We start from the raw sequence: 27911 nt of genomic DNA on the forward strand, positions 1-27911 counted from the left end.
AACTGGATTTTTTAATTTTTTTTTTTTTTTTTTTTTCCGGCAGAAATGGTAAATTTGTATTATTGCCCTCAAAGGAGACGCGTTCCCCTCGGGGATCCAGCTCCCGCATCCCGCTACGCGGTGCTGGAGACCGTAAGGATGTGGTTGCTGATGGCAGGCGGCTCTAACCTGGCAAAAAACGGGCTCCGTGGTCGGGAAAAATGTGGGATACCCCATGGAAACGGGGTCCATAATGCTCCTGGAAGGGAACTTTGGTTCTATTATATATAGGGGTGGCCGCCTTCCTCGATTCCCAGCCGGGACCTATATATTCCTCTCCTGGCTGCTACACAGCCTCCACTCATCCTTTCCATCCCCGTTCTCTTTGCACAGCAATTTTGGGACAGGATTACTTAGCGTTTCCCCACTCCTCAACGTCTCTCACCTTAAACATTTTCTTCAAAACCCTCCTTTTTTTACCCCAGGATCCTAAATAGCCCTACGTATCCCTTTTTACCCCTCTGGGGCTTTCAATATGGGAATGGTGTGGGATCATCTCATCTCCGGCTGATGGTAAACCTCTTTTTTTCCACTCCCACCCCCCCACCCCCCCACCCCCCGACAGTGTCACCGGCTGCCGAACGCCTCCGCTACATCCTGGGGGAAGACGATGAGCTTCCCAACCCCACGCTCTTCACGGAGATGGACACTCTGCAGCACGACGGCGAGGAGATGGAGTGGAAAGAGTCGGCCAGGTGAGAGCCAGGGGGAGGGATGCTTCGGGTTGAAAACGGGGTAAAGATTTCCCCCTAAATATCCCTGAGCGGAGACGGGGTCAGGGAATGAGCATCCTTTTCAATGAGGTTAAGCGAGCCATGCCTGAATTAGGGAAATGTAAAAACCACGGCATTTCGGGGGTCTTTGCCCATCACTTGCAGCCGGAGGAGGACGGGAGGAAGATTTCCCATCTTCTCCAACATCTCCCCAGGTTGGATCGACGCCGGAGCCGGAGCTTTTCCCGTTCCCAGTTGCAGCATGAGAGCGAAGCCCTGGGGAAAGGGCACGGGGGGTGGAAAAAAAAATGGGGTAAAATGCCGGGAAACTGGAAAATTAGAGCAGAGAGCTGGGAAACGGGAAGAGGTGACATAAAGAACGTTTTCCCAGGTCTTTTTTATCCCTCAAAATTTTGCTGGCCGGGCCAAGAGTTAAACTTCTCCTGCCCTTAAAGTGATAATAATAAAATCCCACCCGCTACGTCTTTAATAAAAGTAGCGGAGGAGTTGGAAGGGACGTCCGCTTTAGTGAATTAGGAGCTTATCCAAGGGAAAAATCTCAAATCCAAGTGGGATTTTCTGGTCCTGGCCTCAGCTGTGTAAGGGCTAGTAGGGTCCGGGGGGGTTCTGGGGGGCTTTGGGAAGGGAGTCTGGGATGCTGATGGCATCCCAAGCCCTTTCCTTTGAGTAGCGTGTGCGGGATTTCTGAGTCCGGGTGTGGAGTTTCTCCTGAGGGATGGGGGAAGAGAGCGGGATCAGGCCCCGCAGACGCTCATCCCATCTCTTGGGCTGGTTATTAGCATCACCAAAAATTTGGAAAGCTCTTAAGCATCTTCCTGGTGCCCATCCCTGCTCGGAACGCGGCACCGCGGGGATGCTGTTGCTAAAACCCTTTATTTTTCCACCCCCTCAATTTTGCAGAGGTCCAGACCTACTCGTCCCTCCCCGCTCCCCAAAAAGCTCGGAAAGCAAAAAATCAGCACCTGCTTTGGGATTTTCATCAGGGAGGGCTTGAGACGGAGGTTCCCAAATTCCTCCCGGGAGGATGGAGGTTTCTCAGGTCCCGGATTTCCGCTCTCCGGCGAGGAGCGGTTCGGCCTCTTTAGCCGCAGGAGAGCGGTTCCTTGGTGGGAGCAGTGCTACCTGCGGCTAAATCCGCAATAAATGGAAATAAATGGAAATAAAAGAAGCCGAGCACAGCAGGGAGATGGAGTTTTGCCGTAGCTTTGGCAGAAGCATCACGGGATGCCAGTCCCAGGGCAAAGGCGCCGCTGGAAACGTGCCTCGAGTCCCGCGCGCCACCCCGCGCGCGCGCGCTAATAACCCACTTTCGGCAGGAAAAGGGGGCAAAAAAGAAACGAAAAGTGACCTAATCGGCTTCGGGCGAGCACAGACGGGGCTTAGTGGGTGCTACGGCGGGAAGCTTGAATTTCCTCCCAATAAAAGCCGCGTTGTTTGAAGGGCTGGAGATGCGGGGAAGAGATCAGGGTGGGGAGCTTTGGAGTGACGGGCACTAGGGCCAAATTTTATATTTTGGGCTGCTCTGGGGTTTGCGTCCCAAGCACAAGACCATTCCTGGCACTCCCAGATAATATTTGGGGGCTTTTTTAGCAGGGACACCCCACATTTTCTCTTTACAGCAGCATTTTAATGCACATCCCTGCAGCCAGTACAACCCCGGGCTCTCCCCACCTTTCCCCTGGCCTGTTTGGGAACCATCAGCTTTTCTTCCGAAAACCTCTTCTCCTCCTCCATCCTTTCCGTCTGTTCCCTCTGCGGCGGCAGGAGCCCAAATCCCAGTTGTACCAGTTAAAAGTTGTAAGGTTAAGCCTGGCGAAGGCTAATCCACGGAGCCTGCAAACTTCCTGGAAAGGAAAAGCAGCTTTCTTCCCCCAAATCGACGTCTTGCCGAGAGCCGCCTGCCCTCCCCGATGCCCAAGCCCTGGGAACGGGGAGCTGGGAGAAATCAGCCTCCGTTCCCAAATTTGCTCCGAAGCTTTTCCTTGTAAAATTAAGGGAACATGAAGAGGTGGAAGGGCTGATTTCCAAGGGCTCGCAAACGCTGTCATGTCCCACCTTGGGAATGAAGCGCCCAGGTGGACGACTGAGCATTGCTAAGGAATTAAAGAGACATTTTGGGGTTTTGGCTTTCCCTTGTGCACGGCTGGTCCACGCAACTGCAGATCCTGGCTAAGGCGAGGTCAACTCCGCGGGAAAACCTCCCAAATCTCACAGGAGCAATTTGAGGAGGGTGAAATCCACGGGGTTGAGTTCAACGGTGGAGCTGAGAGGACGCACTCCGCTCTGCAACCGGGCAGGCGGCACTTTGTCTAATGATGTTACTTGATTTCTCCACTCCCATCCTGAATAACAAGCAAAAAACTTTGCAGGATGAATTAATCCGGGCTTGCCAAGCCGCCTGCAGAAGGGAAACTCCCCGGGAAAAGGAATTCTGCTGTTCTCTTCCCGTACACCATCCCCACAGCTGCCGCTCTCGTTTCAGGTGGATAAAGTTTGAAGAAAAGGTGGAGGAAGGCGGGGAGAGGTGGAGCAAGCCCCACGTGTCCACGTTGTCTTTGCACAGCCTCTTTGAGCTGCGGACGTGTCTACAGACGGGAACGGTGCTCCTGGACTTGGATGGTTACTCTTTGCCCCAAATTATAGGTAGGAGCTGGAGGGTACCAGTGGTTTCGGGTGGATTTTTCCCCATGTCCTAAAGTTCTGGGAACAGATTTCAATGGGTTTGCTGGCTGCATGCAAATATAAACCGACTTGCGTGGGAATAAGCAAAGGCAGGAGTTGAGAGCCATCAGCTTGGTTCAAAAAGCGTTGTTGGCTTGAACTATCTGGGAGGGTTTGCAGTGGGGTAACCCATGCACCATCCCTCCTTTGGTGCTTGCAGACGATGTCGTTGAGAAGCAGATCGAGGACGGTCTGCTCAAGCCGGAGCTGCGGGAGAAGATAAGCTACGTGCTCCTCAGGAAGCACCGTCACCAAACCAAGAAGCCAATCCACCGGTCCTTGGCCGACATTGGAAAGTCCGTCTCCTCCAACACAAGTGAGTCCTTGGGGTCCGACCTGCGCCCGGTTGCACCCTTGAGTCTTCGGCGAGCGAGCCCGAGGGGGGGGAAGATCTCAGGAGGAAAGGGGGAAACACAACCATTTGGGGCACCCAACTGTATTGAGAAAGACCCCAAAAGCTCTGCCACCAGTGGCTTTAAGGGTGGTGGAGTCATTGAGAGCTGGAAGCCAAGGAGATGTCTGCTGAGAGGGACAACGGCGTTGTGTGAAGGACAATGGCATTGGCGGTCGCTTGGCCAAGGGGCTTTCTGGCAGAGCAGCCAACAGACAAATCCAGTCTGCTCCGTGGTTGAACCTGCCTATTTTTGAGCCATTATAAAAGGGGATTTGTTTGTTTTCACGCTAGATTATTTACTTAGGTTTAAACAGAGGTCATTTGGTGGAGCCCGGGATTTGCCGGGCTTTGGCTGCGTCCCGGGTAGACAGAAACAGCGGCGCCCAAACTCAAAGCGCGCATGGAAGAGGCTGTCAATAAGCGATATTCCCACCCCGTGGCCATCCCCAGGTTTCAAAGCAGCCATCATCCACGTCGGAGGACTGGATGTTTGAGCCAAGGTTGGCCCCGAAGCCTTCAAAACAGAGCACGACTTTGAAATGTTGTGGTTAGTCCCTGTCGGTAGGAAAAATAGGGACACCTTCCGTTTCTGCTTCCGTGCTGAGACGATGGCATCACTTTGAGTTGGCAAGTAGGGACACCAAGGAAAAGACGGTTGGCAGGAGCAGAGGGGTCCCTCACATCTCTTGTGCCAACGGCAACTCCGTGATATTGGAATAAATGCCAGCGGCACATTGAAAATAGGGTCATACCCAGCGGGAATTTCATCGTTATATTTAGGTTTAACAAAAAAAAAAAAAAAAAAAAAAAGTGAGAAAGATGCTGTGGTTGCAGCTGGTGTTTGAGAGAGATGCAGAGCAGCTCAACAAAACCGACCTTAGCTGTTTTTTTCCCAAGGAAAACACGGTTTTGGGAATACAGGAGGCTTTCTGAGAAAATGCTGGGCTTTAACACAGAAAAGGCGTGGGGGAAAAGGGGAGTGTCTATAGATCAGTAATTCAGTTTAAGCGTCTGCGATGAAAAATGGGACTCGTCACCAGTTCAGGGAGGGGAAACGTTCACATGAAACACGGTGGTGGCTGATGTAAATATTTTGAAGTGTGAAGTTCATGGCAAATTTCAAGTGTAGGTTTTCTATGGAGAAGTAGGAGATTAGAAAGCCAAATAAAGCGTCGGGTCTTCCCGAGTAACAGAAATTGCCCTTCTGAACCCATTTATAGCCTCAAAGAGAGCATTGGTGGGGCGGGAAGAGTTGGGTTGAGGCAGTTTATTCTTTGCTAATGGGAAAACCGCTATGGGTGGGATAAAAGTGCAAATGAGAGTAGGAGGGAAAAGCAAATTGCCGGTGTGTCAACGCTGGGAAGGTCACGTCTGTGCCGGGCAGCTGATTTTCAGCACAGCCTCTTGCCTTCGGCGTCACCCAATGGTTCTTGGTGGCACCTCCATCTCCTCTAACGCCTCCTTTTCCCCCAGCCCGCAGCCCCGTCCGGAGCCCGGCCGCCGCCGGCGCCGCCTTCCACCGCTCCACCGAGGACCTACGGATGCGGCAGAGCGCGAGCTACGGCCGTCTGCGTAAGCCGGGGAGGGCGGCGGGGAGGCGGAAACGATCCAAAAAAGAAGCCGGGGCAAAAGAAAATCAAGTTGCAATACGAGCGGGCGATTGCAATGAGAAGGGGATCCCACCGCAGCCGTAAATGGGACGTGGTTTGTGTGAGCACAGGGTGGTTGGTCTCAGAAAAACTCATATTCTTGGGGTTTCGTCTCGTCACAGCTGGTTTGCAAGCCCAACTGTAATAAATAATGTGGTTTTTTTCTTTGCGCTGAAGTCCTCCCACCACGTTTTCGCCCTGCGCGCGGGGTTGAAATGCGGCTGTGCATCACGGGGCGGTTTTCTCACCTTCTCTCTCTTCTCCCCGTCAGGTCACGCGCAGAGTCGGAGCATGAACGACATCTCGGACGCACCGAGCACCGACCAGGTAATAGTCCCCAAAACCATTAGTGCGATGCTGCGGGCAGCGTCTCCGACACGCCCCGCGATTGGGACGGGGGCTCTGCGGTTGTTAAAGTCCGTGTGAGCCTTGTGCGGCTTCGCTCGCTCGATAACCACACAAATTCCTAATTAGGGAAATGAACACACGTATTGATCCCTGCTAACTCATGGGGAAGCTGTCCCAGAAATAATACCTGTGCTTGCAAGCTGAAAGCAGAATTAGGGACGCGCGAGGATGCTGGTGTAGCTGAGATCCGTAGGGTGGAGGAAAAAATTCCTTAAAATCTTTAGGTAGGAAAGGAAAGGTGCGTGGAAGAGTGCAGGGATGCTGAAAGAGCCTTTGCTTGGCTGGGTAAGGGCAGGTTCGGGGGGTAAATCCCAACCAAGCCCTTGGGTCTGCAAAGGCAGATACAGCTCTCGGGATAACGGTCTGGAAATACGGAAGCAGGTTCCGATTTTCCCTCCGCTTGCAGCGTGATGAACGTGGGTTTCTTAACGCGAAGCTCAGCCCAGAGTCCGTAGGGGACTTTTGCTCCCGGTTTGCTTTGCGCGGGAGCACTGGGAAGAAGGTGAGGCAGCTCGGGGAGTTCGCGGGCGGACCTCTGCTTGCTGACGCGACGGACGAGGGGGGTTGTCAGGGTTTTGTGCCGTTCTTTCGCTGGCTGTCCCATCCCCATCCCAGTGTCGAGGCTATTTAACTGGGAACTGTTGATGCATAACACGGGCTTTGCTCTATTTCTGTTTGTGTGTTCATAGAATCAGACTGGTTGGGGTTGGAAGGGACCTTAAAGATCATCTCATTCCACCCCCCTGCCCGGGTGGTGGGGCACCTCCCACCAGCCCAGGTTGCTCCCAGCCCCGTCCAACCCGGCCTTGGACACTATACTGATTTCAGCATAAACCTAAGAGAAAATTAAACGCAACGTGGGTTTGTAGGGGATAAGAACTTGCTTTTCCCCCGGGGATGTCCTCGCTGGGCTTACCCTGGGGTGATGCGATTTAGGGAGAAGCAAAGGATGGAAATTCCCATGTCGCCGGGAGCCACGAGACAGGGATGCCACCGTATGGGGGAAGGCAGAAGGTTTCCGGGGCATCTTCTTAAATTAGAGCTGCAATAAAGCAAACCAGCAGCCCGCTAATGAACCCCCAAAAATCCGCCTCCAGCAGTGGGGTGCGGAGGGTTAATCCCAAAATATGCAAAGCATTTAGGTTTAATCGCCCTATTAGGCTCACTACAAAGGGACTTTTTAAGTGTTACACGAAGCTTAGTGGTCACCGTTAACTCCTGCTCTGGCTTGGTCCAAGCTGCGTTGGAGGAGTTGCTTTATTATTATGATTATTTGGTGGTGGTTTTTTGTTTTTTTGGGGGGTTTGTTTTTTTTTTTCGTTTTCCATTTGGGTTTAAAAGATTAGAAAAGGGTAGAGCTCTCTGCCCGGCTCACATGCCTCCCCTCATGCTGGCATATAGATTATCATAACACCCTGCCTGGGTTGGTATTGAACCCTTTTAGACTAATAATGAAAGAGCTGCAGGGGAGAAGAGACCCGGGGACTAAATCCATGAACGAGGTTTCCTACTTCCATTATTTATTCCCGCTCCCAGGATGAGATTGGCGGGGAAAATAAGCTGCTAAAAACATCCCCCGTAGCCGGTGCCGAGCGGGGTTTCTGCATTATATAGGGTCTCGGAGGTTGGGGGGGGGACATGGACACCCGGGGCTGCAGGGCTGCAAATGGGCTTGCAAAAATGCACGTTGGCTTGCTCCAGGATCCATATTTTTTGGCTCTGGTTTTCTGCCGGGGGATTGCCGGGGTTTTTTCCTGGCGTAGACACCGACGCAGTAAAGCCCCTCTTGCAAACCGCCCCGTTGCACGTTGCGTTAGGGAGCGCCGAGCGTGTGATTTCGAGTTAATCTCGGGCTTAGGGATGGTTTCGACCAAGGAAGAAATTCAGTTTTATGTATTCTTGCCGGTTTATTCTTGGCTATTGCTCTTGAATCTCCATCTCCGTGAGTTCTGGGACCATCAGAGATGAAAAAGTTTGAACCTGCAGCTTCAGCTTTTGCGTTTGGGGTGTGGAAAAGAGGGGGGAAAGCCAAATTTCGGCAACCGCTCTCTTCCCTACCCTCGTCTTTCCAACAGCTGAAGAACAAGTTCATCAAGAAGATCCCCAAGGACGCGGAGGCCTCCAACGTGCTGGTGGGAGAAGTGGAGTTCCTGGAGAAGCCCTTCGTGGCTTTCGTGCGGCTCCTCCAGGCGACAATGCTGGGAGGGGTGACGGAGGTGCCCGTCCCCACCAGGTGAGGGCAATTCCTTTGGGTCCAAAGCACTGAGTGGTCTCACAGGTGGTCCGAGGTTGCCCACACGGCGCCTTTCCCTTCCCAGGTTCCTCTTTATCCTCCTTGGTCCTGCGGGAAAAGCCAAATCCTACAATGAGATCGGCAGAGCCATCGCAACCCTCATGGTGGACGATGTGAGTAGATGCAACGCCCCATCCACGCCGGGACTCCCCTTGCTCGGAGCTGAGAAAAAAAAGCAATTTTCATCCTATCGCCCAACCACATGAGCTTTAAAATCCCATAACGACATGGGACACGTGCGTGCTGGACCTCGTTCCCAGGCTGACACCTCTTCTCTCCACCCCCAGCTCTTCAGCGATGTTGCCTACAAAGCCCGGGATAGAGAAGACCTGATCGCTGGCATAGATGAGTTTCTGGATGAAGTCATCGTCCTCCCGCCCGGCGAGTGGGACCCCAACATTAGGATTGAGCCACCCAAAAAAGTGCCCTCGGCTGAGAAGAGGTAGGTGGGAGACGTGGGGCTGGTCCCAGCCTTGTGGCCATCCCCGTCTCTTCTGGTTTGGAGCTGCCGGAGGAGAACAGCAGCTTTGTTTGCCTCCGTCCCTAGAATCTCTGCAGGTTTTCCAGAAATGCTCCTTTTTCAACAATTTTTGCCCCCGGATCAGCTCAGAACTGTTTCCACTCCGCCAAATCTGCATTACCTCCCTGGGTTGAGCAAATCCAGCTCTTGATCTTTCCAAGTTCACCCCAAAACCTCTCTGCCTCTAGTGCAGGCAGAGAGCCACACCGTGGCCTTGGTCGTGGTCCCTGCAGCAGGACGGGCTTGGTGGGGCAGGTGCTGTGGCCGACGCTGGTGGCTCTCTCCCGCAGGAAATCGGTTTTCTCGCTGAACGAAGTGGGGCAGATGAACGGAACGGCCGGTGGGGCAGGCGCCGGGGGCGGTGGAGGTGGCAGCGATGACGGGGAGATGCCCGAAGTTCACGAAATTGGGGAAGAGCTCGCGTGGACTGGCAGGTGAGCAGCACCCAACCACCCAGCACCCATCAGCGTCTCCTCCTGCCTCATCCCACGGTCTCCTGGGGCACAGAGGAGTGAGATCCTTTTGGGCACAGGCTTTGGCGCAGCGCTGTATCTATTTTGGTGGAAGGCACATGCATCTGGTCCTCGGTGGTGTCTCCCCAGGTTTTGTGGTGGCCTCTATTTGGATATCAAGAGGAAGCTGCCCTGGTTCCCGAGTGACTTCTATGAAGGCTTTCATATCCAGTCCATCTCTGCCATCTTGTTCATCTACCTGGGCTGCATCACCAACGCCATCACGTTCGGGGGCTTGCTTGGGGACGCTACGGACAACTACCAGGTGAAGTCCAAGGAGGGGGGGACGCTTTGGCCTGGGGACAGCCGGCAGGAATGGGACAGGCTGGGTTTTACCCTCCTTGTGCCGTGCCAAGATTTAACGCTGGGGATGGAAATTCTTTGCCAAGTGGGGCTGGCAGCCCTGAAATACCTTCAGGATGGGAAAATCATAGAATCATAGAAGGGTTTAGGTTGGAAGGGACCTTGAGGATCATCGAGTTCCAACCCCCCTGCCACAGACAGGGACACCTCCCACCAGACCAGCTTGCCCAAGTCCAGCCTGGCCTTGAACACCTCCAGGGATGGGGCCTCAATAACCTCTCGGGGCAACCTGTGCCAATGCCTCACCACCCTCACGGTGAAAAATTTCTTCCTAATGTTTAATCTAAACCTGCCCTCTTCCGGTTTGAAGTCGTTCCCCCTCGTCCTATCACTCCATGCCCGAGTAAAAAGTCCTTCCCCAGCTCTCCTGTAGGTCCCCTTTAGGGACTGGAAGGTGCTGTAAGATCTCCCCGGAGCCTTCTCTTCTCCGGGCCGAACAGCCCCAACTCTTTCAGCCTCTCCTCATAGGAGAGGTGCTCCAGCCCATCCCAATGGCGATGCCGTGGTCCCAACCATCCTATATGGGTCCAAGCAGAGGTCCTTAATCCCCGTCTCCAGCTTGGGTGTCCGTGGGGTTGTAACGTGGCACAGCATCACCGTAACGCTGGGTTTGATCCATCACCAGGGCGTCATGGAGAGCTTCCTCGGCACGGCAATGGCAGGCTCTATGTTTTGCCTCTTCGCCGGGCAGCCGCTCATCATCCTCAGCAGCACCGGCCCCATCCTCATCTTCGAGAAGCTGCTCTTCGACTTCAGCAAGTAGGTGCTGGGCGATGCCGGGGGGAGCCAGGACCCATCCGTACCGGGATGGAAGCTGTCCTCCAGCCCACGGCGTGCTCTCACGGAGCCGCTTTCGCCTTGTCCCCGCTTTCAGAGGCAACGGCATCGACTACATGGAGTTTCGCCTCTGGATTGGCTTGCACTCTGCCCTACAGTGCCTTATCCTGGTGGCCACCGACGCCAGCTTCATTATAAAGTACATCACCCGCTTCACGGAGGAAGGCTTCTCCACCCTCATCAGCTTCATCTTCATCTACGATGCCATCAAGAAGATGATTGGAGCTTTTAAGTACTATCCCATCAATTCGGACTTCAAGCCGGACTACGTAACCATGTACAAGTGCGAGTGCATCGCTCCCGACCCAGGTGAGTACACATCTTTTTCGGCTCCGGATGGGGAAGATGAAGGGGATGGGGGGGTCCCACCATGGATAAATCCTACTGGATCGTTGGCCAAGGACACGGAAGGAGGCAGCGTGGGGTGGAGAGACCTCGTCCTCCTCCTTTGAGGGGGATTTTTGGGGCAAGACGGAAGTAGAATCTTGTTCCCCCGCGGATGAGCGTGTTGGTGCTTGGTGGGACACGGCGAATGGTGCTGGAGAGCCGGGACCTCAGCCTGGAACAGCCGAACCTGAGTGGAAGGAAAAGGAAATATTGAGGAAAAATAAAAAAAAAAAGACATTTTAGATCATTAATTCCAACCTGCTGCTGATGGAAACTTATTCTCCAGAAAATACACTGGAGGGGTTTTGTCCCCACCGGCGTCTGGGACACCCCAGGATGTCCCGGTTGGGTGTGGAAACCTCCTTGGACTGTTTTTTTTCTCCTCTTCCTCGCCCTTTTTCAAAAAGAAGAGGCCATTGGGCTCTGAGCAGATGGTCTTTTGGTGGCTCCTCTGGTTTTGCTCTTGGATAAATGGACCCGATGATCCCCGGTCTGAATCGTGCAGCTTCAGATGCTCCCGTGGCCACCTGGAAGGGAGCGGAGATCTTGGCTTTGGGCTGATGCCAGTGACCGCCTGCTCTCAGATGAGCTGAATTTCTTTAAAAAGTCTAAAGGCCAACAATTCTGGGGAGTATCAGCTGCAGGTAGAGGAGGCGGAGAGGTGCGATGGTGAAGATTTCCCCAGGAATAAAAGCATCCAAGACCGGCTCTGCGACGTGTTCGTCGGGCATTGCCCGAAGAGATCTTACCTCCTGCGACGGAAATAGCGTTTATTTGGTTTAATTTCATATTTTTCCTCGATTTCTGTTTATCGACCACCCCCGCTGAGCGACCCGATCCCCGTTGGGTTTTGAAAGCCCTGCGGGCGGTGGGGCGCACCCGGAGACGACGCAATCCTTTCCGAACCGAAACTCTCCCAAATTTCATCTGCTGGAAAGTGAAGCTCTATGCCCACCTCAATCTCCCCGGGGCAGGAGGGCTGAAATATCCCCAACGGGACCGCGACTGCCTCCGTCCACCCGTGTCTGCCGGCGCCCGTGAAACTTTTCGCCTGCGGGGAAGTGTCCGCCTTTGCCAAACCCCCGTCCCGAGCAAACCCCGGGCGGCCGAGAGGCATTTGCACCCCAAAAAGTCTTCCGCCTCTTTGTAACCCAGTCCCTTTCCTCGCCCCCGCTGCCCCAGGCACCGCAGCGGTGTCCGCATTGGATTTGCCATTCCTCTAGATAGTGAGAAATTATGTTTATTCCCCCCTACATCCTTTTTTTTTTAATTTTTTTTTTCTAATTAGTTCTGATTTTTTATTATTATAACTGATTTGTACCATATTTGTCTCTGCTGCACACATCAATTTGGGCTGATTTCAATCTCAAGTGAGTATCACCTTCTAAATATTAAAACTATTTTAATATTTGATACTCTTCCCCCGTGGGGGTTTTGTTGGTTTTTTGTTTTTTTTCCCCCCCCCTCCCCTGTGTATTTTACTTTTCTTTCCGCTCCGCTAAAAGGGTTTCCGTAGAGCCCTTAAGGGTCCTCTGGAATACCACCAGTGGTAGGGCACCCTTTTAACTTGTAGAAATCACGAACAAAGCCGATTTCTGGAAAAATTAAAGATTATAGAGGAAAAGAAAATATAATCATCATCATAATAATAATTGTGATAATAACGTTTTTAGTGCTGGGTTTGCCAGCGCCATTTCCCAGAGCCCATTTTCGGTCAATCCAGCAATCCCTTCTCCTTCATTAATCCTCGGTGCCGGGGATGGAGGCGGCAGGTTGGGGGCAGCCGAAATTCCCGCTGTGGTGCGCAGGAAGAGGATGGATCCGGAGGGAAAAGGGAGGGGGAGGGGGGGGCAGAGCAGAGCGGTCCCGGACCCCGTTTAGGGCCACCCGTAAAGACCGTTGGGCGCTCCTGAAGCTGCGGAGCTGCGTCGCCCGAAGAGCCGCGCGGAGCCGCTTTTTGCACCGGAGGAGAAGGTGCCAGGGGCTGGAAAGGATGGATTATTTATATTTTTAGCACCAAAACCATCCCTAAAATTTAAAAAAAAAAAAATAAATAAAATTAAAAAAGCAAATTGGGCATGGTTGGGTGCCACCTCTCCAAAAATAACAGGCTGCTTTTGCGGTCTTCTACCCAACTTGATTTTAAAACGTGGGTGTCGGGATGCTCGACCCCGCCGCCGGCGGCTTTCCCGGAAAAATTATAGGAGCTGAGAATCTCCTAAAAAAAATAATCCCCGTCGCCTTCCCCGGCACTCGTCAGCCCAGAAGCTGCCGCCGAAGGAGAAGCCGTGTTCTCCTCCGGCACGTGGGCTTAACGAGGGAGAAGTCGCTGCGGCGTTAGAAATAAGGGGGTTTCTCCCCAAATTCTGGTCCGCTCCTTGGGATGCCGATTCCCAAGAGGCCGGGCCGAGCTGTGCCTCTGCAGGTGAAACCCGGCTGGTTTTAATACAAAAAAAACCTCAATATTAGCCAAAAACCTCAATAACGGACTCCTTTCCCGCAGCCAACGCGACCTCGTTCGATGCTTCAGCTCCAGTGGCACCGAACACCACTAACGTGTCTCTGGTAAGAGGGTTTGCTCATCCCCACGGGAAATTTGGGATAAGGGAGAGGCAAATCCCCGGAGACTTTTGTAACCGGGGAGGGAAAGGCGGGATTCGCGTGGATTTGGGTTCCCGCTTGGGCTCGGCAGCACCGTATCCCCACTTTTTTTGGCCCAAATTAAAAGCAGCTCCGGGGTTTTCCCATGGTTACGGGGCTCCTGGTGGCAGCAAATTTGGGAAATACCCCATTCCTTGTGTGCCACGATTACTTAAAGTACTAATTTTGCCCTTTTGGCCGGGAAATAGCCCTTTTTCTTGCATGTTGTGATTGCTTAAAATACTAATTTTGCTTTTTCTGGCTGGGAGATGTCCCTTTTCTTGCACGTTGTGATTGCTTAAAATACAAATTTTGCCTTTTTTGACTGGGAAATACCCCTTTTTCTTGCACGTTCTGATTGCGTAAAATACTAATTGTGCTTTTTCTGGCCGGGAGATGTCCCTTTCCTTGCATGCCGTGATTACTTAAAATACAAATTTTGCCTTTTTGGCCGGGAAATACCCCTTTTTCTTGCACGTTGTGATTGCTTAAAATACAAATTTTGATTTTTCTGGCCGGGAGATGTCCCTTTTCTTGCACGTTGTGATTGCTTAAAATACTAATTTTGCCTTTTTTGGCCGGGAAATACCCCTTTTTCTTGCACGTTGTGATTGCTTAAAATACTAATTTTGCCTTTTTGGTCGGGAAATAGCCCTTTTTCTTGCACGCTGTGATTGCTTAAAATACAAATTTTGCTTTTTCTGGCCGGGAGATGTCCCTTTCCTTGCACACCGCAATTACTTAAAATACTAATTTTGCCCTTTTGGTCGGGAAATAGCCCTTTTTCTTGCATGTTGTGATTGCTTAAAATACTAATTTTGCCTTTTTTGGCCGGGAAATACCCCTTTTTCTTGCACGTTGTGATTGCTTAAAATACAAATTTTGCCTTTTTGGTCGGGAAATAGCCCTTTTTCTTGCACGTTGTGATTGCTTAAAATACAAATTTTGCTTTTTCTGGCCGGGAGATGTCCCTTTCCTTGCACACCGCAATTACTTAAAATACTAATTTTGCCCTTTTGGTCGGGAAATAGCCCTTTTTCTTGCACGTTGTGATTGCTTAAAATACAAATTTTGCCTTTTTTGGCCGGGAGATGTCCCTTTCCTTGCACGCCGCGATTACTTAAAATACAAATTTTGCCTTTTTTGGCCGGGAAATACCCCTTTCCTTTCCTCGCACTCTGCACTTCCTTAACATGCGAATTTTGCTCTTTTTGGCTGGGAAATACCCTTCTCCTTGCACGCTGCGATTACTGAAAATGCTAATTTTGCCTTTTTTTTTTCGGGGCGGGGGGGGGTGTTTCTTCCCCAGTACAATGCTATTAACCTCACAGCTCTGGACTGGACTCAGCTGAGTAAGAAGGAGTGTCTCAAATACGGCGGCAGCTTAGTGGGGAAATCCTGCAAATTCGTGCCCGACCTGGCCCTTATGTCCTTCATCCTCTTCTTCGGCACCTACTCCATGACTCTGACCCTGAAAAAATTCAAATTCAGCCGCTATTTCCCCACCAAGGTAAGGAAAGCCAGGGGTTTTACCCTCCTCTTTGCCCAAAAGTAGGGGAAAACAAGTGCGCTCGGTCTCTTTGCTGGATGCGAAGAGCTCCGGGAAAATAAATCTCTCTTTCTAGGAGACGTTGGTAGCAACGAGGAGAATCCTCCCCGAGCTTTTAGCCGCTGATTTTAGCCTCTTGCGCGCTGAATAACCCATCACTCGCGATGCAAAGAAGGGGGGGAGGGAGAAAAATCTGCATTTTGGGGGTTATATGTGGGTTATCCATGGGTGAGCGGAGCTGGAAAACACCGGAGAAGGACGCTGAAGAGGGGGCAAACCTCTCCGTCCCGTGAATTACCCTCTCCGTCCCGTGAATTACCCTCTCCATCCCGTGAATTACCCTCTCCGTCCCATGAATTACCCTCTCCATCCCGTGAATTACCCTCTCCATCCCATGAATTACCCTCTCCATCCCGTGAATTACCCTCTCCGTCCCGTGAATTACCCTCTCCGTCCCATGAATTACCATCACCATCCCGTGAATTACCCTCTCCATCCCATGAATTACCATCACCATCCCGTGAATTACCCTCTCCATCCCGTGAATTACCCTCTCCGTCCCTTGAATTACCCTCTCCGTCCCTTGAATTACCCTCTCCATCCCGTGAATTACCCTCTCCATCCCATGAATTACCCTCTCCATCCCATGAATTACCCTCTTCATCCCATGAATTACCCTCTCCGTCCCTTGAATTACCCTCTCCGTCCCTTGAATTACCCTCTCCATCCCGTGAATTACCCTCTCCATCCCATGAATTACCCTCTTCATCCCATGAATTACCCTCTCCATCCCATGAATTACCCTCTCCATCCCTTGAATTACCCTCTCCGTCCCGTGAATTACCCTCTCCATCCCATGAATTACCCTCTCCATCCCGTGAATTACCATCACCATCCCGTGAATTACCCTCTCCATCCCATGAATTACCATCACCATCCCGTGAATTACCATCTCCATCCCATGAATTACCTTCTCCATCCCGTGAATTACCCTCTCCATCCCATGAATTACCATCACCATCCCGTGAATTACCATCTCCATCCCATGAATTACCTTCTCCATCCCGTGAATTACCCTCTCCATCCCATGAATTACCCTCTCCATCCCGTGAATTACCATCACCATCCCGTGAATTACCCTCTCCATCCCATGAATTACCATCTCCATCCTGTGAATTACCCTCTCCATCCCGTGAATTACCATCTCCATCCCGTGAATTACCCTCTCCGCTCCCATTTCCCCGTCTTCCCTCCAGGTCAGGGCTTTCATTGCTGATTTTTCCAACGTCTTCTCCATCCTCCTCTTCTGCGGAGTGGACGCCTGTTTCGGCCTGGACACCCCTAAGCTCCATATCCCCAGTATCGTCAAGGTTCGGTTGCACTGGGGGGGAGCGGGGGGGTACCCCTCACCCCTCCGTCCGCGCTTTCTTTCCAGCTCCTCACCTCTTTTCGGGGAAAACCGCAGCTCCTGCGGCGGCCGGGCACCTTCTTAAAAGCTACTTTGTCTTTTCTGTGGGAATATTCTAATTCTGTTACTTTTTTTCCTTCTTTTTTTTGTTTGTTTGGTTGTTTTTTTTCCCCCTTTTCTCTCTTTTTTGTTCCCCCTTTTCTCTCTTTTTTTCCCTCCCTTTTCTCTTTTTTTCCCCCCTTTTTCTCTTTTTCCCCCTTTTCTCTTTTTTCCCACCCCTCCTTTTCTCTTTTTTTCCCCTTTTTCTCTTTATTTTTTCCCCCTTTTCTCTTTTTCCCACCCCTCCTTTTCTCTCTTGTTTTCCCCCTTTTTCTCTTTATTTTTCCCCCTTTTCTCTTTTTTCCACCCCTCCTTTTCTCTTTTTTTTCCCCTTTTTCTCTTTATTTTTCCCCCTTTTCTCTTTTTACCCACCCCTTCTTTTCTCTTTTGTTTTCCCCCTTTTTCTCTTTATTTTTCCCCCTTTTCTCTTTTTTCCCACCCCCTCCTTTTCTCTTTTTTTTCCCCTTTTTCTCTTTATTTTTTCCCCCTTTTCTCTTTTTTCCCACCCCCTCATTTTCTCTTTTTTTCCCTTTTTCTCTTTATTTTTCCCCCTTTTCTCTTTTTTCCACCCCTCCTTTTCTCTTTTTTTCCCCTTTTTCTTTTTATTTTTCCCCCTTTTCTCTTTTTTCCACCCCTCCTTTTCTCTTTTTTTCCCTTTTTCTCATTATTTTTTCTCCCTTTTCTCTTTTTTCCCACTCCTCCTTTTCTCTTTTGTTTTCCCCCTTTTTCTCTTTATTTTTTCCCCCTTTTCTCTTTTTCCCCACCCCTCCTTTTCTCTTTTTTTTTCCTTTTTCTCTTTATTTTTCCCCCTTTTCTCTTTTTTCCCACCCCTCCTTTTCTCTTTTGTTTTCCCCCTTTTTCTCTTTATTTTTCCCCCTTTCCTCTTTTTCCCCACCCCTCCTTTTCTCTCTTTTTTTTCATTTTTCTCTTTATTTTTCCCCCTTTTCTCTTTTTTCCCACCCCTCCTTTTCTCTTTTTTTTTCCCTTTTTCTCATTATTTTTTCCCCCTTTTCTCTTTTTCCCCACCCCTCCTTTTCTCTTTTGTTTTCCCCCTTTTTCTCTTTATTTTTCCCCCTTTTTTTTCCACCCCTCCTTTTCTCTTTTTTTCCTTTTTCTCTTTATTTTTTCCCCCTTTTCTCTTTTTTCCCACCCCCTCATTTTCTCTTTTTTCCCTTTTTCTCTTTATTTTTCCCCCTTTTCTCTTTTTTCCACCCCTCCTTTTCTCTTTTTTTCCCCTTTTTCTCTTTATTTTTCCCCCTTTTCTCTTTTTTCCACCCCTCCTTTTCTCTTTTTTTTCCCTTTTTCTCATTATTTTTTCTCCCTTTTCTCTTTTTTCCCACCCCTCCTTTTCTCTTTTGTTTTCCCCCTTTTTCTCTTTATTTTTCCCCCTTTTCTCTTTTTTCCCACCCCCTCATTTTCTCTTTTTTTTTCCCTTTTACTCTTTATTTTTCCTCCTTTTCTTTTTTTTCCACCCCTCCTTTTCTCTTTTTTTCCTTTTTCTCTTTATTTTTCCCCCTTTTCTCTTTTTTCCCACCCCCTCCTTTTCTCTTTTCTCGCTCCCGGCAGCTGCGTAAACTTATTAGCGATTTCTCTATCTTTATGTCCATACTAATGTTTGTGGGGCTGGATGTGCTTTTCGGACTCAACACCCCAAAGCTCCAAGTGCCTACTGATTTTAAGGTAAAAAAAGCTCAATAAAATCCCTTTCCGGAAGAGTTGCCGAAAATTTCTCTTCCCCCCCCCTCCCCCTCCCCCCGCAATCCGGGGTATCGCTGTCAGTGACGTGGGGAGTCCCAATGAGCATCCAAGGATAATTTGGGGTTGAGCAGATGCTGGGGGATGGTTTGGGTACCGATGCCCGGTGGTGGAATTCTGGGATGGATACGGGATAGGGTGATGCTCGGAGGCGATGGGGTTGAGGGCTGATGTGGGGCTTCCCAAAATGTCAGCGCTTGGATTTTTTCCCCCCTTTCTGACCCACGCTCGGGCTCGGCCGTGGTGTCCAAACTCTCTCTCTTCCCTTTCCCCTCCCCCACCTCCCAGCCCACCCGCGTGGACCGAGGGTGGTTCGTCTTTCCCTTCGGGAAGAACCCATGGTGGGTTTACCTGGCCAGCGCCCTTCCCGCCCTCCTCGTCACCATCCTCATCTTCATGGACCAGCAGATCACGGCTGTCATCGTCAACAGGAAGGAGCACAAGCTGCGGGTGAGCCGGGACTCGTCCCACGCTCGGGGATGTCGGGGGCACAGCATCGCTTCGGGTACCGCCTGCATCCCTGTCGGCACCCGCTTTTCGGGTGCGGAGTGGGCGTTGCCGCAAGGCACAAGTTGGGGGGGGGGGGGATTCGCCCTGCCTCGGGACACCGTGCGAAGCAAGGGCTCACCCTCCCCTTTGCAAATTGCATTTTTGGGGTGAGAAAGCCTCCGGGGTGTTTAATTCACCCGATGCTGTCGGTAGCGTGGGGCAGCGGGGTGATGCGGGGCGATGCAGAGAAGAGGAGGCTGAGGGGAGACCTTATCACCCTCTACAACTACCTGAAAGGAGGTTTTAGAGAGATGGGAGCTGACCTCTTCTCCCTGGCGACAAGTGATAGGACAAGAGGAAATGGGTTCAAGTTATGTCAGGGCAGGTTTAGATTGGATATTAGGAAGCATTTTTTCACGGAAGGGGTTATTAAACATTGGAATAAGCTGCCCAGAGAGGGGGTGGATTCACCATCCCTGGAGGTGTTTAAGAAAAGGGTAGATGAGCTGCTTAGGGACATGGTTTAGGAGTGGTGGTGTTTTTATCAGGGTAGGTTAATGGTTGGACTTGATGATCTTAAAGGTCCCTTCCAACCTCACTGATTCTATGATTCTATGATGCGGGGAGATGCTGGGCGATGCGGGGCGATGCGGGGTGATGCGGGGTGATGCGGGGTGCGCGGCAGAGGGATGCGGGGTGCGCTGCATGGCACGCAGCGTGGCAATGTGGGGGGCGTGAGGGGGATGCAGTGTCTATGAGAGCAACACGGGGTGCTTCGGGGGGATGTGGGGTGCCCCATAGCAACGTGGGGCGCCCCATGGGGGATGTTGGGTGCATGAGGGGGATGCGGTGTGTATGAGAGCAGTGCAGGGAGCTTCAGGGGGATGTGGGGTGCATGAGGAGAATGTGGGGTGCCCCATGGCAATGTGGGGTGCCCCATGGGGATGTAGGGTGCCCCATAGCCATGTGGGGTGTCTCGGGGTGATGCAGAGTGTCCCATGGGGACGTTGGGTGCGTGAGGGGGTTGCGGTGTGTATGAGAGCAGTGCAGGGAGCTTCAGGGGGATGTGGGGTGCATGAGGAGGATGTGGGGTGCCCCATAGCAATGTGGGGTGCCCCATGGGGATGCAGGGTGCCCCATAGCCATGTGGGTGCCTCGGGGTGATGCAGGGTGCCCCATGGGGATGCAGGGTGCCCCATAGCAATATGGGGTGCTTCAGGGCAGTGCAGGGTGCCCCATGGGGATGCAGGGTGCCCCATAGCAATATGGGGTGCCCCATGGGGATGCAGGGTGCCCCATGGGGATGTAGGGTGCCCCATAGCAATATGGGGTGCTTCAGGGTGATGCAGGGTGCCCCCTGGGGATGCAGGGTGCCCCATGATGGTGCAGGGTGCCCCGTAGCAATGTGGGGTGCCCCATGGGGATGCAGGGTGCCCCATAGCCATGTGGGTGCCTCGGGGTGATGCAGGGTGCCCCATAGCAATATGGGGTGCCCCCTGGGGATGTAGGGTGCCCCATAGCCATGTGGGTGCCTCGGGGTGATGCAGGGTGCCCCATGGGGATGTAGGGTGCCCCATAGCCATGTGGGTGCCTCGGGGTGACGCAGGGTGCCCCATGGGGATGCAGAGTGCCCCATAGCAATATGCGGTGCCCTATGGGGATGTAGGGTGCCCCACAGCCATGTGAGTGCCTCGGGGTGACGCAGGGTGCCCCCTGGGGATGCAGGATGCTTCAGCGGTCACAGTCGGCACGTTGCCGGGCTCATCCTGGGGGAATCCCTATTTTTCTGGACTGTGGGGTGACTTTACAAGCCATGTTGCCCTCCCTGTGCCCCCCTCCCCCCGACCCTCCTGGGTGCTGTGTTGCAGAAAGCAGCGGGCTACCACCTGGACCTCTTCTGGGTGGGCATCCTCATGGCCGTCTGCTCCTTCATGGGGCTGCCCTGGTACGTGGCGGCCACCGTCATCTCCATCGCCCACATCGACAGCTTGAAGATGGAGACGGAGACCAGCGCCCCGGGGGAGCAGCCCCAATTCCTGGGCGTCCGGTGAGGAAGGCTTCGCCACACTTTTCCTCGGGGTGGTAGCGGGGAATCCAGATGCAGAAGCGGGTCCAGCCGGCACAGCCTCATCCTGCTTCTCTCGCCCTTCCAGGGAGCAGAGAGTGACGGGCATCATCGTCTTTGTGCTGACGGGGATTTCTGTCTTCCTCGCCCCTATCCTAAAGGTAAAACATCCCCCGTTCCCCCATCCCTGCTCCCTCCCTGCTGACATTTTGGGAACCTGGGAAGAAAAAGCTGGATTTCCACCACCCCCCACCGTGGTCCCCAGCGTTGGTTCCCGTCCCCGGGAAGGGGCTGCCACCTTCCTTGGAGTAAGCGCCGTGTTTTTTCCATGTCCCCAGTACATCCCCATGCCGGTGCTGTACGGCGTCTTTCTGTACATGGGCGTCGCGTCGCTGAATGGCATCCAGGTAAGTGCTCCCCTTCCTCCCCTTCCTCCCCTTCCTTCTCTTCTTCCTCCTCTTCCCTCTTCCTCCTCTTCCCTCTTCCTCCTCTTCCTCCTCTTCCTTCTTCCTCCTCTTCCTTCTTCCTCCTCTTCCTTCTTCCTCCTCTTCCTTCTTCCTCCTCTTCCCTCTTCCTCCTCTTCCCTCTTCCTCCTCCTCCTTCTTCTCTTCCTCCTCCTCTTCTTCCTCCTCCTCCTTCTCCTCCTTCTCTTTCTCCTCCTCCTCCTCTTCTTCTTCCTCCCCCTTCTCCTCCTCCTCTTTCTCCTTAATGGCCATGAAGGGGTCCTACACCAGGGCAAAAAAGGGGATTTCGACCCCCAAACTTGCATGTGTCCAATTTTTCCAGCTGCACGGGCCAGCAGGTATCCAAAACCCTTCAAGAAACATGAAAAATTCCCAATTTGGGGGACTAAAAGAGGGTTTATCTGGGCAACCCGGGGAACGGGGCCGAGGGCTGACGCCAGCCTTCCTCCCACCGCAGTTTTGGGACCGCTGCAAGCTCTTCCTCATGCCGGCCAAGCACCAACCCGACTACGTCTTCCTCCGGCACGTGCCGCTGCGCCGCATCCACCTCTTCACGTTGGTGCAGATCATCTGCCTGGCCGTCCTCTGGATCCTCAAATCCACCGTGGCCGCCATCATCTTCCCCGTCATGGTAAGGCCGTCATCCCCCGGGCTGCTAACAGAAGTTTAGAAGAGGGTTTTTTTGAGATTTAAGGTTATTTTGGTTTGGTCCCGTGGTGGTCCCCATGGTCTTGGGATGAGAGACGCTCTTCAGATCCCATCTTTGCATCTCTCCCTTCTTAGATTTTAGCCCTGATCCTGGTGAGGCGGCTGCTGGATTTTGTCTTCTCCCAACACGACCTGGCCTGGATTGACAACATCATCCCCGAGAAGGAGAAGAAGAAAGAGGATGACAAGAAGAAGAAGAAAAAAGGCAACAAAGGAGACAGCAGCAGCGATGAAGAGGTGGGTGGGGACCACCGGCGGATGGCGGGAGCATCCCGGACCGGCCGGGGAGGGAAAGGTCTCACCCAAACCTGCAGGTCGGTGGGTTTGGGATGAAGGTCTTTGATTCATGGAGGTGTTTCACTGCGTATATAGAAGACCGGTTGGTGGAGAGGCTTTAAGTGATGCTTAGGGGCTGGCCGGAGGCTCCAGGGGATGCTCCAAGTGTCCAGAAAGCTGGAAAAATCGTGGCCAAAAAAAATGAAATCCTAAAGGAAAAGAACCCAAATCTCCTGGCTGAGGGTACAGCCCCCGTGGTACGGCGGCAAAGCATCATTAAACCCTGCAACCCCCTGCCGCAGACCCTTCCCTGGGGCGGAAGGGCTGAGAGTTTATTTGGGAAGAGGAAGACAAAACCGCCGCTGCCTCCTCCTCCTCCTCCTCACGCACCCAATTCTGGAGGTTTTGGGTGCTCCAGGCGGTCTCGGAGCCCACCCAGGCGCTGCCTTCACCGAATTTCCCCGCTTTCTTCCCCAGTTCCCACCTCCCTCAGTCATTAAGATCCCCATGGAGCCCCTGCCATCGCAGCCCCGAAACGGGGGTCCCCATTGCCTCAGCCGTAAGTAAAGAGCTCGGGAGCCGCTCTCGCATCCCCCCACCGCTTCCTAACCAGCCCCCTCCGCCCCCCCCCCCCCCCGCAGCGGGGTCCGCTCGGCACTAACCCCGCCAAAAGCCGCTGCCTGGATCCATCCCGCCGAAGCGGGGAGGGGGGGTCGCTCTATTGAAAGCAGGTTTGAGAGAGGACGCGGCGGGCTCGGCGCTGCTAATCATTTGGTATTCCGTATAGCTTGGAAGCCAGGACTCTCCTGGGTTTCCCCTCCTATAGATATATTTTTTTAAATATATATGATATATATTATATAATAATATATATATATATTTTATATATATCCATATATTTTATATATATCCATCCATAAGAAGGGCTAGAAGGAGGATCCAAGGAACTACAGGCCAGTCAGTCTGACATCGGTGCCTGGGAAGGTCATGGAGCAGATCATCCTCAGTGCCATCACACGGCACACGCAGGAGAACAGGGTGACCAGGCCCAGTCAGCATGGCTTTGTGAAAGGCAGGTCACGCCTGACAAACCTGATCTCCTTCTATGACAAGGTGACCCGCTTGGTGGACGAGGGAAAAGCTGTGGATGTTGTCTACCTGGATTTTTGCAAGGCTTTTGACACCGTTTCCCACAGCATTCTCCTGGAGAAACTGGCTGCTCATGGCCTGGACAGGTGTACTCTTCGCTGGGTAAAAAACTGGCTGGATGGCCGTGTCCAGAGAGTGGTGGTAAATGGAGTGAAATCCAGTTGGTGTCCAGTCACGAGTGGTGTCCCCCAGGGCTCGGTGCTGGGGCCCGTTCTCTTTAATATCTTTATCAACGATCTGGATGAGGGGATCGAGTGCACCCTCAGTAAGTTCGCAGACGACACTAAACTGGGGGGGCGTGTTGATCTGCTTGAGGGTAGATTGGCTCTGCAGAGGGATCTGGACAGGCTGGACAGATGGGCCGAGGCCAATGGTATGAGGTTCAACAAGGCCAAGTGTCGGGTCCTGCACTTGGGTCACAACAACCCCATGCAGCGCTACAGACTGGGGGCGGAGTGGCTGGAAAGCTGCCTGGCAGAAAAGGACCTGGGGGTGTTGGTGGACCACCGGCTGAGCATGAGCCAGCAGTGTGCCCAGGCGGCCAAGAAGGCCAACACCATCCTGGCCTGCATCAGGAATGGTGTGGTGAGCCGTACTAGGGAAGTCATCATCCCCCTGTACTCGGCACTGGTGAGGCCTCACCTCGAGTACGGTGTTCAGTTTTGGGCCCCTCACTACAAGAAGGACATTGAGGTGTTGGAGCGTGTCCAGAGAAGGGCTACAAAGCTGGTGAGGGGACTGGAGGACAAACCTTATGAGGAACATCTGAGGGATCTGGGGTTGTTTAGCCTGGAGAAGAGGAGGCTGAGGGGAGACCTTATCACCCTCTACAACTACCTGAAAGGAGGTTTTAGAGAGATGGGAGCTGACCTCTTCTCCCTGGCGACAAGTGATAGGACAAGAGGAAATGGGTTCAAGTTATGTCAGGGCAGGTTTAGATTAGATGTTAGGAAGCATTTTTTCACTGAAAGGGTTATTAAACATTGGAATAAGCTGCCCAGAGAGGTGGTGGATTCACCATCCCTGGAGGTGTTTAAGAAAAGGGTAGATGAGGTGCTTAGGGACATGGTTTAGGAGTGGTGGTGTTTTTATCAGGGTAGGTTAATGGTTGGACTTGATGATCTTAAAGGTCCCTTCCAACCTCACTGATTCTATGATTCTATGATTCTATGATTCTATGATATATATTATATAATAATATAATATATATATATATTTTATATATATCCATCCATAAGAAGGGCTAGAAGGAGGATCCAAGGAACTACAGGCCAGTCAGTCTGACATCGCTGCCTGGGAAGGTCATGGAGCAGATCATCCTCAGTGCCATCACACGGCACACGCAGGAGAACAGGGTGACCAGGCCCAGTCAGCATGGGTTCGTGAAAGGCAGGTCACGCCTGACAAACCTGATCTCCTTCTATGACAAGGTGACCCGCTTGGTGGACGAGGGAAAAGCTGTGGATGTTGTCTACCTGGATTTTTGCAAGGCTTTTGACACCGTTTCCCACAGCATTCTCCTGGAGAAACTGGCTGCTCATGGCCTGGACAGGTGTACTCTTCGCTGGGTAAAAAACTGGCTGGATGGCCGTGTCCAGAGAGTGGTGGTAAATGGAGTTAAATCTAGTTGGTGTCCAGTCACGAGTGGTGTCCCCCAGGGCTCGGTGCTGGGGCCCGTTCTCTTTAATATCTTTATCAACGATCTGGATGAGGGGATCGAGTGCACCCTCAGTAAGTTCGCAGAGGACACTAAACTGGGGGGGCGTGTTGATCTGCTTGAGGGTAGATTGGCTCTGCAGAGGGATCTGGACAGGCTGGACAGATGGGCTGAGGCCAATGGTATGAGGTTCAACAAGGCCAAGTGTCGGGTCCTGCACTTGGGTCACAACAACCCCATGCAGCGCTACAGACTGGGGGCGGAGTGGCTCGAAAGCTGCCTGGCAGAAAAGGACCTGCGGGTGTTGGTGGACCACCGGGTGAGCATGAGCCAGCAGTGTGCCCAGGCAGCCAAGAAGGCCAACACCATCCTGGCCTGCATCAGGAATAGTGTGGTGAGCCGGACTAGGGAAGTCATCATCCCCCTGTACTCGGCACTGGTGAGGCCTCACCTCGAGTACTGTGTTCAGTTTTGGGCCCCTCACTACAAGAAGGACATTGAGGTGTTGGAGCGTGTCCAGAGAAGGGCTACAAAGCTGGTGAGGGGACTGGAGGACAAACCTTATGAGGAACGACTGAGGGATCTGGGGTTGTTTAGCCTGGAGAAGAGGAGGCTGAGGGGAGACCTTATCACCCTCTACAACTACCTGAAAGGAGGTTTTAGAGAGATGGGAGCTGACCTCTTCTCCCTGGCGACAAGTGATAGGACAAGAGGAAATGGGTTCAAGTTATGTCAGGGCAGGTTTAGATTAGATGTTAGGAAGCATTTTTTCACGGAAAGGGTTATTAAACATTGGAATAAGCTGCCCAGAGAGGTGGTGGATTCACCATCCCTGGAGGTGTTTGAGAAAAGGGTAGATGAGGTGCTTAGGGACATGGTTTAGGAGTGGTGGTGTTTTTATCAGAGTAGGTTAATGGTTGGACTTGATGATCTTAAAGGTCCCGTCCAACCTCACTGATTCTATGATTCTATGATAATATATATTATATTATATTATATTATATTATATTATATTATATTATATTATATTATATTATATATAATAATATATATTATATATTATATAAAAATATATATTATATATTATATAATAATATATATTTTTTATATATATATTCTTTTAAATAAAAAAAAAATATATATATTAGGGACGGTTTTGAGCCCCACGAAAGCAGGGGATGCGCGGCTTGTTGGCGGCGTGATCCCAGCGGCGAAAGAGCAGATGTGTTCGATTCGGCGCAAATTTACACCCCAAAGCTCCCACGTGAGCTGGGGCGATGCCAGGCACGGACCAAAAAAAAAAAAAAAAAAAAAAACCAAAAAAAAAAACCAAAACAAAACAAACAAAAAAAACCGCACGAAAAAAAAAAAGCAGACTAAATCCGGGTGAGTTTATTCCAGCTCGGCACCAGGTTGCATCGCGACGCCAGCAAGTTGTAACGCCATAATTCATCGATTCCCTCCTCGAGCTGCTGCTCGCCGAGGCTGGTGGGGCCGTTCGCTTTCTCTCATCTCCCCCAAAATCAGCATTTCCCACCAGTTTCCCTCCTCCTCCCTCTGTCCGGAGGATGCTGGACCCGGTGGCCTTTTGGAGGCGGGTGGGGGGGGGAATGAGTGGAATTTTTTTTTGGTGGGGGGGTGCTCCTTCCTCACCTGGGAAGTGTTTCACCTCCCTGTCCCCCCCCAGGAAAGAGGTCCTCCTCCTGGAGCTTTGCGTTCTGATTCCTCCCCGAACGGTTCAGACCTGGATCGCAGGTAAACGGCACCGAACGGGGTTCCCCCATCCCCCGGGGATCACCAGCACCCGCCCTGGGGGACATTTTTTGGGGGGGGTTGGGGGGGTGGTCACCCGCCAATATTCCCAGCTGAGCATCACTCCCTCCAGCCGGTTCTCAGCATCCTTGGGCTTATTCTGAAATACCCGAGTGTATTTTTAGGGCGCGCCTCTGTATTTTGGGTGTTTTTCTTTGCCGGCAGAGGCTATCGGGGCGGTGGGAGCGGGGCGGGGTGGGCTGACGCACGCCGAGCGTGGCACGAGGGGGGTTTATAGCATTAAAAACGCCGCTGGGTAACAGGCGTGGGGCTTTTTAGGATTGGGATGTCCCCCTGAATCCCGAAAGTTTGGCGTTATTCTCCACCCGCGGCTGCGAATTGTGCAGATCGTCCTTACGAAAAGCAGAAATATTGTATTATTTTGATGATTTTTTTTTTTCTTTTTTTTTTTTACTGGCGGTAGCATCAGCCGGAGCCCTTTGCTGGGGGTGCTGGGGTGGGTTTTGGGATGCGGGTACCCACGTCCAGATCCTCACTTCTCTCTCTCCTCCTCCTCCTCCTCAGTATTACGCTTCACCTGAAGATTTCGTGCCCGTCGTCTCCCGCATTTAACTACTCCCGCAGCCCCGTCTGTGCCGTGCCCCAGGTGAAGATAGAGATGGAGTCGGACTACGAGGACACCGACACCGAAAAGCCACCTCGGGACATGGGCAGTGAGACCACGCTATAGTCCCGCGCAGCGCTTCCTCTGCCATTTATATATATATATCGATATTTATATATTCATATATATATATAAAGCAAATTGGGCTTATTTTTCTATGTGAGACGGAGGAGACCAGTGGCCCCCAGGGGTCCGTCGCTCCGGTAGTTTTTAGCGTCACGAGTTCAACGCGTTGTTGAATTTTCTCCCTTTCTGCCGGGCGAAGGCGTCGCCGCTGGTGGCGAAACGGGGCCGAAAAGGCGGAATCGGTGATTTTTCACCTCCCCTCGCCCCGGAGCTGCTGCGGGGCTGGAGAAGC

The 27911-nt window shown here is 52.1% G+C and overlaps 1 protein-coding gene across 1 annotated transcript; it reads left to right on the plus strand.

Moving 5' to 3' along the window:
• Positions 1 to 666: 666 nt before the first annotated feature.
• SLC4A5 (solute carrier family 4 member 5) lies at positions 667 to 27619 on the plus strand (the record flags this gene model as incomplete). The annotated part of the gene is made up of 23 exons (XM_082495794.1): positions 667 to 734; positions 3256 to 3416; positions 3655 to 3810; positions 5362 to 5460; positions 5809 to 5864; positions 8021 to 8178; positions 8264 to 8351; positions 8526 to 8680; positions 9049 to 9192; positions 9361 to 9535; positions 10259 to 10392; positions 10508 to 10779; positions 13361 to 13422; positions 14807 to 15007; positions 16303 to 16416; positions 18597 to 18758; positions 20666 to 20844; positions 20951 to 21023; positions 21201 to 21269; positions 21784 to 21957; positions 22110 to 22271; positions 26804 to 26871; positions 27454 to 27619. The coding sequence occupies exons 1-23, from the start codon at positions 682 to 684 to the stop codon at positions 27617 to 27619; spliced, it is 3081 nt and encodes a 1026-aa protein (XP_082351920.1). The 5' UTR covers positions 667 to 681.
• Positions 27620 to 27911: the final 292 nt, after the last annotated feature.

The sequence above is a fragment of the Vanellus vanellus genome (assembly GCF_965231255.1).
Source record: "Vanellus vanellus genome assembly, chromosome: 26".
Classification (NCBI taxonomy): domain Eukaryota; kingdom Metazoa; phylum Chordata; class Aves; order Charadriiformes; family Charadriidae; genus Vanellus; species Vanellus vanellus.